At 41.2% G+C, this 12,122-nt stretch overlaps 2 protein-coding genes across 3 annotated transcripts in view; one reads left to right on the top strand and one right to left on the bottom strand.

The window, feature by feature from the left end:
• Nucleotides 1-12,122, bottom strand: part of gmds (GDP-mannose 4,6-dehydratase) — a 159,072-nt gene extending 146,950 nt beyond the window's left edge. The window contains exon 1 of one of the 2 annotated variants that reach the window (XM_077594608.1): nucleotides 11,856-12,112. In XM_077594608.1, the coding sequence (XP_077450734.1) occupies nucleotides 11,856-11,945 (90 nt within the window). In that variant the 5' untranslated portion in view covers nucleotides 11,946-12,112. Of the gene's footprint in view, nucleotides 1-11,855 lie in introns of both variants that reach the window. The other variant, XM_077594609.1, reaches the window with a different exon arrangement.
• LOC144069405 (protein FAM200B-like) lies at nucleotides 8,589-9,722 on the top strand. Its single transcript, XM_077594799.1, is given in 1 exon segment — nucleotides 8,589-9,722. A coding segment is annotated over 1 exon segment (1,134 nt).

A 12,122-nucleotide genomic window follows, 5' to 3' on the forward strand; every position in this document is an offset into this window, starting at 1 on the left:
GGCTCTGGGGTCCTAGGTTCAAATCCAGGTCACGTCCAGAGTTTGCATGTTCTCCCGGGCCTGCGTGGGTATTCTCTGGGTACTCCGGTTTCCTCCCACATTCCAAAAACATGCATGGTAGGCTGATTGGACACTCTAAATTGCCCCTAGGTATGGGTGTGAGTGTGCATGGTTGTCCGACTCCTTGTGCCCTGCAATCGGCTGGCCATCTGGCCCGGAGTCAGCTGGGATAGGCTCCAGCACCCCCGCGACCCTAATGCGGATAAAGCGGTTCAGAGAATGAGATGAGAGATAAGATGAGATCTTCCATACCACGCATCCTCAAAAGGGTTGCGGGGGTTGCTGGAGCCTAACCCAGATGACTTTGGGCGAAAGGCAGACTACCCCCAAGAACGGTCGCCAGTCAGCTGTAGGGCACACAGAGAGACAAGCGACCATACCCACTCACAATCATACCGCCAACAGCGGGAATCCTCCCCACGCCTGTCCATACCCAAGTCAGGCGAGTGGTTCTCTACACCACAGGGATGAAGCGGTTCAGAAAATGAGATGAGAGAATCACAACAAATGTCATTCTTCACCACTTCAGTCAGGGCTTCAGTACATTGTGTTTTTTATATCATTTTCTGAACCGCTTTATCCTCAATAGGGTCGCGGGGGGTGCTGGAGCTTATCGCAGCTGACTTTGGGGCAGAGGCAGGGGACACCCTGAATTGGTGGCCAGCCATTTGCAGGGCACAAGGAGACAAACAACCATTCACGCTCACACTCATACCTAGAGGCAATTTAGTGTCCAATCAGCCTACAATGCATGTCTTTGGAATGTGGGAGGAAACCAGAGTACCCGGAGAATCTGATTTTTCTTTGGCCCTGAATTCGGTGGCACTCAGCGCGGAAGAAGAAGCGATATTTCACCGTAGAAGACGACATCTTGCCTTCTGTTTTGTTGCGAGTGAATTTCCCATCGCACCCATCACCTGTGGAGAAAGACTACACCGAGCCTATTCCAGCTTTGTTTGGATTTTGAGTCACCGTTGAAAATGCCTCCTAAGCATCCTGGGCCATTTAAGGCATTCAATGAGCTCAAGAAAACGAGACACAATGACAGTGACCGAAAAAGTGACTTTCTTAAATATGCTAATGGGGTAGCACGCCATTGGGGCAGAAATGAACCTGCCATGCGTTATACCAAGAAAGAAGCGAACGTTCGGAAAACGGCCACAATATCCTTTTCCAAGGACACCAAGCGAGTGGTAACCACAAGGAATAAAAAAATGAACCAATATTAAGAGGGATTTATGCCGTAGATAAAGTACTGCTGTATTTACGAAATTTTCAAGCCACAAAAACAGTTCTGGAACCAATTAATTTCGTGAGTAGAGGTACGACTGTACACAAGTACAATTATAAAGAAGTGTATTTATTAAAAATTTCAGTTACAATCATATGAGAATAATGTATTAATATCTAAATATAATGTATATATATATATAATGTAAATACTTTAAATACTATACTCACAGTGAAAATAGTTCCTCGCCACTTGATATAAATCCAAGAAAACAGGTTAATGGAGTTTTTTAAGTCCAAGTCCTTGAAGGGGAGCCCTCTTTCAGCAAGGTATAGCTTCGCGTTAGTGAAGGCTTCCATGATCCAGGCTATCCAGTTGCTCATCCAGTAGACAGGCAGCAAGTTTTGTTCTAAGTTGTATTAAGTTCATTTTGTCTTGTTGTGGCCATTTGTGGTCTACATTATCCGCAACATTCGAGGGATTACTGTGCTCGATGGGAAATTCACTCGCAACAAAACAGGAGAAGGCAAGATCTTGTACTCCTCTCCCTTTACTAATGTACAGTGGTACCTTGGCATTCGAGCTTAATGCGTTCCGGGACTGAGCTCGTATGTCGATTTACTCGTATCTCAAATCAACATTTGCCATAGAAATGAAGTAAATACAAATTAATTTGTTCCCACCCTCTGAAAAAAAACACCAAATAACAGGATTACAATGGAAAAACATTTTATTGGTTGTAATTCACCATCTACAAACAGAGTAACAAATTACTAGTGGTTATGATGTTTAATAATATCATGAGGCATTATTTTATACAACGGAGAGTTCATGAATGGGGAGAGAGAGAGAGTCACTTGACGGATGCGCTCGTAACGTAATATAAACTTTAAATTTAACTTAAATGAACTAAGATTTCTATGAACACACTTTGAAAAAAGTTTTAATCTTACGTTACACAAAATTGTAACTTTCTTGTTCAATAACCAATGCAAAGAGGTTAATGTATTCCACCGTGGCTTTGGGGCGAACTTCCTGCTTCTCCATACGTATTGACAAGCCAGCTCAGTCACGAGTATACTATGATTTTTTTTAGATTATTTTGTGCTTAATATCGATTGTCGTCATACCTTTTCTTGGCACTACCCTTCATTGTACCGGCTTGCTTTGGATCCATTGTGTTTCCCTTAATTCTGCACTGTCTAATGCAAAGAACACGGAAAAAATGCAACGCTCCGCCCAGTGCTCGGAGAGATATTTGCACGAGGGAGATGTGGTGAGAGAGACAGTGCGGTGAAATCATAAAGCAGCCTCTCGCGGCCTTGCCAACTCGCTGTCTCAAATGCTCGTATCTCAAAATTTGTCTCATATCTCAAGGTAAATATTTGCTATGAATTTTATTCGTATCTCAAATTCCTCGTATGTCAAGGTATTACTGTATATCGCATCATTTTTCTGCGGTCAAATTCTTCTTCAGTGGGTCATTCTACTTCTGCAGTAAAATTCCTCTTTGGTGCGGAGTACCACTCAATTCAGCGCCGAAGAAGCGGGGCATTGACTACGCCATTTTTCATCACCCATTTTTCATCACCCATTTTTCGGTTGCAATTTCAGTGAGAATTTTGATGTTTTTATCAACCTTTTTATACCTAATATAAAATATGCAATGTACTGAATCCGCAAAGTGGTGAAGGATCACAGTATAACATTAAAGTCTTTTCATATGTGTATAACTGTAAAATGTAATAAATACACTTCTTGATAATTGTACTTGTGTACTTGTATTTTTGTATAGGAAAGAAAACATGTAATATGGTACTAATAATAGGAGTGATCCTACTTCGTGGTTTTTCGATTATCGCGGCCATGTTTGGTCTACATTTTCCCTGATATTCGAGGGATTACAGTACTGAAGAAGTCCATGAATTTGTCAGAGATTATTTTTAAGTATGTATTGAAACAGGTGAAATGACAGTGAATATAATATTTTAACAGTACTTTTATTTCCAAATACTTGAGTTCAAGTCGTTACTGCGGTCAAGCTAGCTGACGTTTGCGTTTTTGTGGTCAAATGAGCGGACGCTCAAAATAGTCCGCGCGCTTAGTCCAAGCATTACGGTAATTCCATTCCAAACAGAAGAGTGGTGAAGCAATGGTGACTTCTGTGTGTTCGTAGCGCTTTTAAACGCTCAAAAACTCTCAACCTTAAAAAAATAAAAAAATAAAAAAGACAGCACTGTACAGCTCCAGCATTTTCATAATTTAAAAAGTGGCACAATTTCAAAATACACACTTCACTCCAAAAGTACAATACGAGATACAAGCTTAATTTGTTCTGGCAGTGAGCAGTCGATTTTCTCGTAACTCAAATGAACGTTTCCCATTGAAATGAACTAAAAACAAATTACTTCGTTCCAACCCTCTGAAAAAACCCAAAAAACAGGATATTGGATTGGAAAAAATGTTTTATTTGTTCTAGTTTGCCATCTATGGGGGGGGGGGGGGGGGGGGGGGGGGGGGGTTTGCACCGTAACCGCTCGTAACATAACATAAACAAATTTAAATGAACTTGGATTACGATGTAGACACACACAAAAATAAGTTTAATCAAACCTAATACTAAACTTAAGTCTAATTTTCTTTGACATTTTGATACCTTTCTTCTCCCGGATTGGCTCTTTTTGCCCCGCCTCCACACTGACTTTCAGTCAATATCGAGGGTTGTTTGAGTTGTATTCCCTTCAAAATATTCCCAAAATGATGCACACAAATGTCCTCACAATAGGATAACGCACGACCACTTGCCAACGAGAAGTAGTATATACGCCATTCGCACTGACTAACGGGGAAAAAACACTACAAAAATGCAACGCTCCGCCCAGTGCTCGCAAAGACATTACTAAGAGGGAGTTGCGACCAGAGACATTACACGAGGGAGTTGCGGGGAGAGAGCCAGTGCCCATGATGTTCTTATGAGCAGCATCTCGCGTCTGTGCTGTCTGCTCGTATATCAAAATTTGTCTCATATCTCATTTTCTAACCCGCATAAAGCTTCTTTATTATTGACACTTTCGTTTCAAATGAAATGGCTTGCCTCTTCCTTGCACTACCACCCTCACTAGAAGCCTTTCGCTTTTCACCAACCATATTGAATAATGGATGCACAAGATATTTAATGATAAAAATGACAAAAGTTCTTTGCGCACTGGAGATACGTTCACGCACTTACGCACTGCAACGAACTGGGCAGAGGAAGGTGGATGCTGGGTGAGCTCTCACAGCGCCAGGCGTCCGTATTAGCGGCGGAAAGAAGCAGTACTCGGGGAAAAGGCACGCAATACAAAATCTAACTTACAGCATCTCTTTCCGAACATTTTTCGACATATGCCATATGCGCAGACATGTTCGTATGTACCGTTGTTCGTAACTCGAACGTTTGTAAGTAGGGGAGCGTCTGTACCTAATAAAAATTTAAGTAAAAAAATAAAAATAAAGCTTTTTTTTCAGTTTCCAGGCAAATGGGTTAATGCTGGTAGTAGACGTCTGTCACTTTTGCATACCCAAAACCGAGTATGTGTAATTTTGAGTGTGAGTATTCAAAGGCCCACCCTGCCTGGAAACTATGGAAAAATCTTCATTTACAGTACCACAAAAAGAAGTACAACCATAAAAAAATACGCATGTAGCAACTTTAATACCAATTTTCTCCAAATTTAATCTGTGAAATTGCATAATTCTGATGACGTGAGTGGTCAAAGAGGTCAACTACAGTCAAATCTCATTCCTATGTCACCTGTCGGGACCGAGCAAAAGTGACATAGTAGCGAGAGTGGCATAGTGACGAAGGTTTTTAAAAACGGTTTCATTGTAAAAGTAAAACGGCTTTATTTTCTTATGTTATCCATTCGCTCAGTCCAAATTGATTTCACTCACCCACAATGGGATCAAAAAAAGGAAAAAGAGGAACAGAATGTACTGTATGACAGAAAGTGAGCAATATTTAATATATAAAACTGGTTTTTCACTTGACCTACGCTTAACACCAGATCACCGCTGTGTGTTGTGCTAGGTCAGTCCACACAATTAAGAATGTATTGCTGACTTTGGACTCTTATGCAGATTAGGTATGATGTTCTTAACACAAAATCGTTTAACTGGTCTGATTAGAATAAATAGCTGGCGATAATTGCATCCTTCTTGCTGAGAATGCCCTTCACAGTGGTTCTCTTAAATTTGACGCCCCATTTCTTGCTTTTCTCCCTGGCTAGCTTGGACTGATTAGACGCCTTCTTCGCAGCATTTCCTTCTCCTGCAGCGTAAAGTCGGTTCTCTTGCGCTTCTGAGCTGACATCGTGGGCTAAATTTAAAAATAAATGTATTTGAAATACAACACACACACACAATAGTGGCATAGTAGCGAGATTAGGGGGTGGCATAGTAAATAGTATTGAATTTTGTCGGGACCGAGCAAAAGTGGCATAATAGGAAGCGTGGCATAGTTACGAGGTGGCATAGTAACGAGATTTCACTGTACAGTGGTACCTCGAGATACGAGCTTTTTTCCACGACAACGCACTCGTAAACGGAACAAACAAATTTAAATTAACTTGGATTAATATATACAGACACTCAAACATACGTTTAATGTAACTTTACACAAAACTGAATTATAATTTTGTTGTAATCTTTTGTTACCTTCGTTGTCCGGGTTGGCGGTTTGCCACGACTCCACCCTCACGTTCGCTATCGATGGACTGTTTGCTGTTGTATTGCCTTCAAAATATTCCCAAAATGATGCACACAAATGTCCTCACAATAGGATAACGCACGACCACTTGCCAACGAGAAATAGTCTTTAAAGAACGATCGTGGGAGCTTCTTTCCTTAGAAAGAATAACAGGATATACAATAGTTGAGCTTACCCACGTATTGATTGTGGGTAATGAAGTTTTATTCTGAGAAAGGTTGCCATTGCCTATGGGTGTTGTGTGCACGAGTATACTTCATTACCCAGAAAGCCCTCTTGGGTGCGCGTTGTGCGTTTCCTGGTCTTAGGAGAAACTCGTCTGAATTAATAGTTCCGTGCTCATAGATATTGTTATACATGAAAGATATGCAAAAAAGACCTGGCTTGGTCGCATCACAAAATTTTGATCGCATGACGGGCGAATTATTCGATCAAAATTTCCGCTGTAAGACGAGAATTTTGTATGACGATCGGCCGTATGACGAGGTACCACTGTACTAGGATTGACCCACCTTGGCATGAAATTATGAAAAAATATCTTTATTTAGCTACTGTATCACAAAAAGCAATCTGGGGGTTCACATAATACAGTACTTGTGGAGTGAAGTGCGTGTTTTATAATCAAGCTACTTTATTTCATTTTAAATTATGAGCTATACGGTGTTGTTTTTTTACTGTTGAGAGTATTATTGAGCATGGGTGGCCAAGTCCGGTCCTCGATAGTCCCTATCCAGTCTGTTTCCCATATCTCCCTCCTCTTCCACACATGAATCCATACCTGTCAACTTGTACGTTTTATACGTATTTTATACGTTTTTTTACCATTTCAAATCATGTACGCCGTACACCGACTTTTGTACGGGGGAATTTTTTTTTTTTTTTTAATCGCCAATATTTATGAAAACCGATCTCAACAAGACCGTTTTAGCTAAAATCCAGATAGTCTCGTAGGCTGGTAGCCAACGACGCTACTGTCATCGATCGTAACTATTGTCACGGTATACCAGCAAAAATTATCCTCAATCGTATGTATTTTTTTAGCGGTGCGTACGGCAATATCGATAAAGGATGACATGCGCATGCGTAGATATACATAGTGTCAGGAGTGGCCCTTTTGGCCCTCCTGGGTTGCCGTCGACACGTACCGGCTGTAGCCAATCCATTGATTACTTTCGGTTCCTGTATTTAAGTAGCGACGCGTCATCACACGTCGCCGGATCGTTCACTATCGTTCACTGTCGATGACTACCATTGACTATTGTTAGCGGTTGCTAGCGGTTGCTAGCGGTAGCTAGCTGTCGTCATTCTGTTGCCATTCTGTTGCCTCTGTCCGTATGCGCGCCGCATACGGCCACGTTTGTTTCCACGCCTTGGTTGTTTCATTAAAGGACTCCGTATCACGCTAATGCCTCGTCCTCTCCTGCCTCCTGCATTTGGGTCTACCTACATCCACGGTCGCGTCACACGACGCGGCGCGACCGTAACAGATGCCCACGATCGCGCTCCGTCGACCCAGCGACGCAGCGTGATCATAACACAGAGTAAATATCGTGGAAGCAAGCATGGAGGAGCCACCTAGTAAGAAACGAAGAACTCAAGGATCGGGTCGACACCAGAAAGAATGGGAGTTGCTTCAAGGTGAATATGCTGGCTGGATTAAAGCATCGTTAAGAGGCACTCAATTCTCATTCTGTGTCCCTTGCAATAAAGACGTGAAAGTTGCTGCGAGTGGATTTTACGATCTGAAGAGCCACTTTAAAACTGCCGGACATGTGGAGAATGTGAAAAAAAACAATTCACATGTCCCATTATCAATGACGTGAAAGTTGCTGCGAGTGGATTTTACGATCTGAAGAGCCACTTTAAAACTGCCGGACACGTGGAGAATGTGAAAAAAAACAATTCACATGTCCCATTATTAATGGGACATGTGAATTGGTTTTTTCTCCACGTGTCCGGCAGTTTTAAAGTGGCTCTTCAGATCGTAAAATCCACTCGCAGCAACTTTCACGTCTTTATTGCACGTGGTTAATGATTAACCAAGCACTTCGTCTCTACCGCAAATCCTGCAGCATCCCACAAGACGACAAATACGGAAATTCTCTTCTGCCATTTTCTTGCTGAGCACAACATTGCTTTCACAGCTGCGGACCACTTCTCGGATTTGGTGAAAGTTATGTTTCCGGATTCACAGACAGCTAAGGTAATTTATTATTATTATTATCATTCACATCTACAATGAATCAGCATTTATGGCACCGTGTCAACCATAATGGCCTTGGGAAAAGCCCCATTTGTTATTTAATTTTGATAATTCATGCATTATACCTGTTATGAGAACAAAGCACTTTGAGTTCCTGACACTGCTGCCAACTTTAATTGTGAAAAATATTTATAATTTACCAACTGTGTTGCTACACACATACATATAGATATATTTTTTCCAGAAAGAATTGTGTACATTGTTGAATATATATTTATGTGATTACAATTTTATATTTTAATATTATATTTTTGCAGGAGTTTGCATGTCGGAGGACCAAGGCTACGATGATTGTTAAGGAGAGCCCTGCACGTGGCTACACCCAAGACGTCATTCAGTACTGCAGAACTCACCCATTTACACTCATGATTGATGAAAGCAATGATCGTACTACCAAAAAGCGACTTGTTGTGTTAGCTCACTTCTTTGATGGGGAGAACACAAATACCAGACTCCTCGATTTACCAGAGTTGGCATCAGGCACAGCAGCATCAATCTTTGCCGTTATTGACAACATTTTACAAGAAAATGACATTCCATGGAGTAACATTGTGGGATTTGCAAGCGACAATTGCAACACCATGGTTGGAAAGAAAAACTCTGTCTTGTCTAGGATAAAAGAAAAAAATGGGGCTGTTTTTAGTGTTGGATGCATTTGTCATCTTGGCAATCTGTGTGTCAAAGATGGACTGAAGACATTGCCAGTAAACATAGATGACTTGCTGGTGGATATATTTAATTTTTTTTAAAATAGTTCCAAACGAATTGAGGATTTTAAAGAGTTTCAGGACTTTACAAATTCCGAGCAAGAAAAAATCCTAAAGCATTGTCCGACACGATGGTTGTCTCTGCAAAAAGTGGTTGAAAGAACATTGTCTCAGTACGAAGCACTCAAATGCTACTTCGCTAGCCATGCGGATGTTGAAAGGGCAGGTAAAGTGAAAAGCATCCATGATCGACTTCAAGACCCTGTTACTCTCCTCACACTCCACTTCCTCAGCTTCATCCTGCCTCAAATAAATCAATTCAATATTGTGTTCCAAACAGAGGCATGTATGATTGGAGATTTGCTACCAGAAATGGAAAGACTCTTAAAGAAACTCTTGGTTAAATTTGTGCAAATGGAACATGTCAAATCTGCTGATAGCCTGCTGGCAGTTGATTATACAAACAGATGCCTGCAGCATGAAGATAGCAGGCTTGCTGTTGGCTTGGGCACCAGGGCCCTCTTCCAAGACACCAATGAGGAGGATGAAATCAGGCAAAGCATCACACCAGCCATGCAAGCAACTTTTTTTTCCTCTGTTCGCTCCTTCTACGAGGCTGTTGTAACTAAAATGATACAAAAATTTCCATTTGAGAATACAGACACTCCTCAACTTACGAACGCAATTGGTTCCGAGCGATTGTTCATAAGTTGAATTTGTTTGTAAGTTGATTTAGTGCTATATTTTGTATTATAATTTATGTTTAAGGCCTATATAAGTATATTGAAGGTTTATATAAGTGCATTTGTATGTTTAAGGCTTGTATAAGTAACACGCATTGGTTTGTACTGAAAAAAAAAAATTAATAAAATGGAGAGAATATGTACAGTACTGTAGAGAGAGAGAGAGATTTATGTATTAGAAACTGGCCAAAAGAAGCGACCTAATGACGATTGCACAGTTTTCTTCTTTTTTTTCATCATAAATGATGCGGTAGCACTGTATGGCATCATTCAATTGATTTGCAAACTTTGTGCAACGTTCAATATTTGGGTCCTGCTGCTCGATCTTTCTGTTTATAAATGGTACTGACGGTCGAACGATTCAATGCCCGTGAAACGCTCACCACTCTCACGCGCATCAAGCTTCGTTATTATTGCCACTCGTTTCAAATGAAATGGCTTGCCTCTTCCTTGCAACTCCCTCAATAGAAGCCTTTAGCTTTTTACCAACCATATTCAATATTGGATGCATGGGATATTTAATGATACAAATGAAAAAGGTTCTTTGCACACTGGAGATACATTCACGCACTTCCGCATTGCAACGAAGAAGGTAGATGCTGGGTGAGCTGAGCTCTCACAGCGCCAGGCGTCGGTATTAGCGGCGGAAAGAAGTACTACTCCGAAAAAGACGCGAAATACAAAATTGGACTTGCGAACATTTTTGGACTTAAACGCAATTTGCAGACATGTTCGTATGTACCGTTGTTCGTAAGTTGAATGTTCGTAAGTAGGGGAGCGTCTGTACAATACTGAGTGACTTGGTGGTGTTGGACCCAAGAAAGAGAGAGATGTTGGATTACACAAGTATTGTTAAGCTTGCAAACAGGTTTACACCAGACTTTGATCAGGAACAATTAAAAGATGAATGGGAAGACTATCAACTAATACCTGATGATCTTCTCCCTCAGAAAAGTCAGGATGGACAACCAATTCGTCCAGAGACATTTTGGCCTCATGTGTTCAAAATGAAAACTGGTTTGGGGCTGGATCGCTTTCCACTGATGAGAAAGATGTATCTAATTTTACTCAGCCCTCCTCACAGTAATGCTGATAGCGAGCGGCTTTTCAGCCATGTGAGGAAAATTCATACAGAGTCCAGAAAGACAATGGGAACAGACACTCTTACTTCTTTATTACAGATGAAATTGAACTGTGACAACTGTTGCTCACAAGTGAGACCCTCATTAGAGCAGATAAAGTCTGCTAAATCATGCACATTGGCTTACAATAGGAAGCACTGAAGGCACAGTTTATTGCATTGTAAACTTTTTAAATTGAATAAAAGACTTTGTATGCAAATTACCTTTGTTATTTCTATTACACTGTCTGGTTACCGCGAGTAAACATGCGTCGTACGGTGTTTGTAAGATTTTTTGGGGGTTTGTAAGGGGAATCATAATCATTTATAAGGGCAGTTATCGGCAGAGGTTGACAGGTATGTGAATCAAATGACCAACTCATAAAAAAGCTCTCCAGAAGCTTCATACCGATCCCGATTATTTGATTCAGATGTGTTGGTGGAGGGAGACATGCAAAACAGACTGGATAGGGGCTCTCGAGGACCGGAGTTGGCCACCCGATTTTGAGGGTTTAAAAGCGCTACGAACACACGGAAGTCACCACTGTTCCGCCACGCTTCTGTTTTGAATGGAATTACCATAATGCTTGGACTAAGTTGGCAGACGATTTTGAGCGTCCGCTCATTTGACCACGAAACGCGAACGTCCGCTGGCTTGACCGAAGTCAAGTCTTTGGGTAGTACAATGTTTTAAAATTTCAGAAGTGGGACGATGCTTTGGTATCTCCCAGTTTTTTTAAACATACATCTACATGTACGTACCTTTTTTTAAATAAATGGACATTCGCTCTGAAGCCACCACGTTGCATTACGGCAATACACATAATTGAAACAAGGAAGGATATAAATGCGGGGCGGCTAGCTTGACTTCATTTTTGCATGTGGAGGGTGGCTTGGGCGAATAGTGGTCTAATATAGGTCTAATAGTGCAGCAGTATACACAAAATTATCAATACTGATTTTAGAGAATAAGTGTTCAGGTACCTGTCCCGTGATACCAGTGATGACAGCTATTTTCCTTTCCTTCTTGGTGTCTTCCGAGCTAATGCCTGCAGGTTCAGAACACTGAGACATTTTATTCCACGTGTAGATTATTCTCTCGAAACCGTCTGCCTTAAAGTGTTTGGATAGTTTATACGTGTTTCCCCAAATACTTCCCTAAGGCTCTGTTACTGAGAGTAACATTTCACGCTGTGGAGTCGAAATACTAGGAAGCAGGAAGAGACCAGAAAATGAACCAATAGGACAGGG

Source organism: Stigmatopora argus, chromosome 24 (genome assembly GCF_051989625.1).
Source record: "Stigmatopora argus isolate UIUO_Sarg chromosome 24, RoL_Sarg_1.0, whole genome shotgun sequence".
NCBI classification, from domain to species: Eukaryota; Metazoa; Chordata; class Actinopteri; order Syngnathiformes; family Syngnathidae; genus Stigmatopora; species Stigmatopora argus.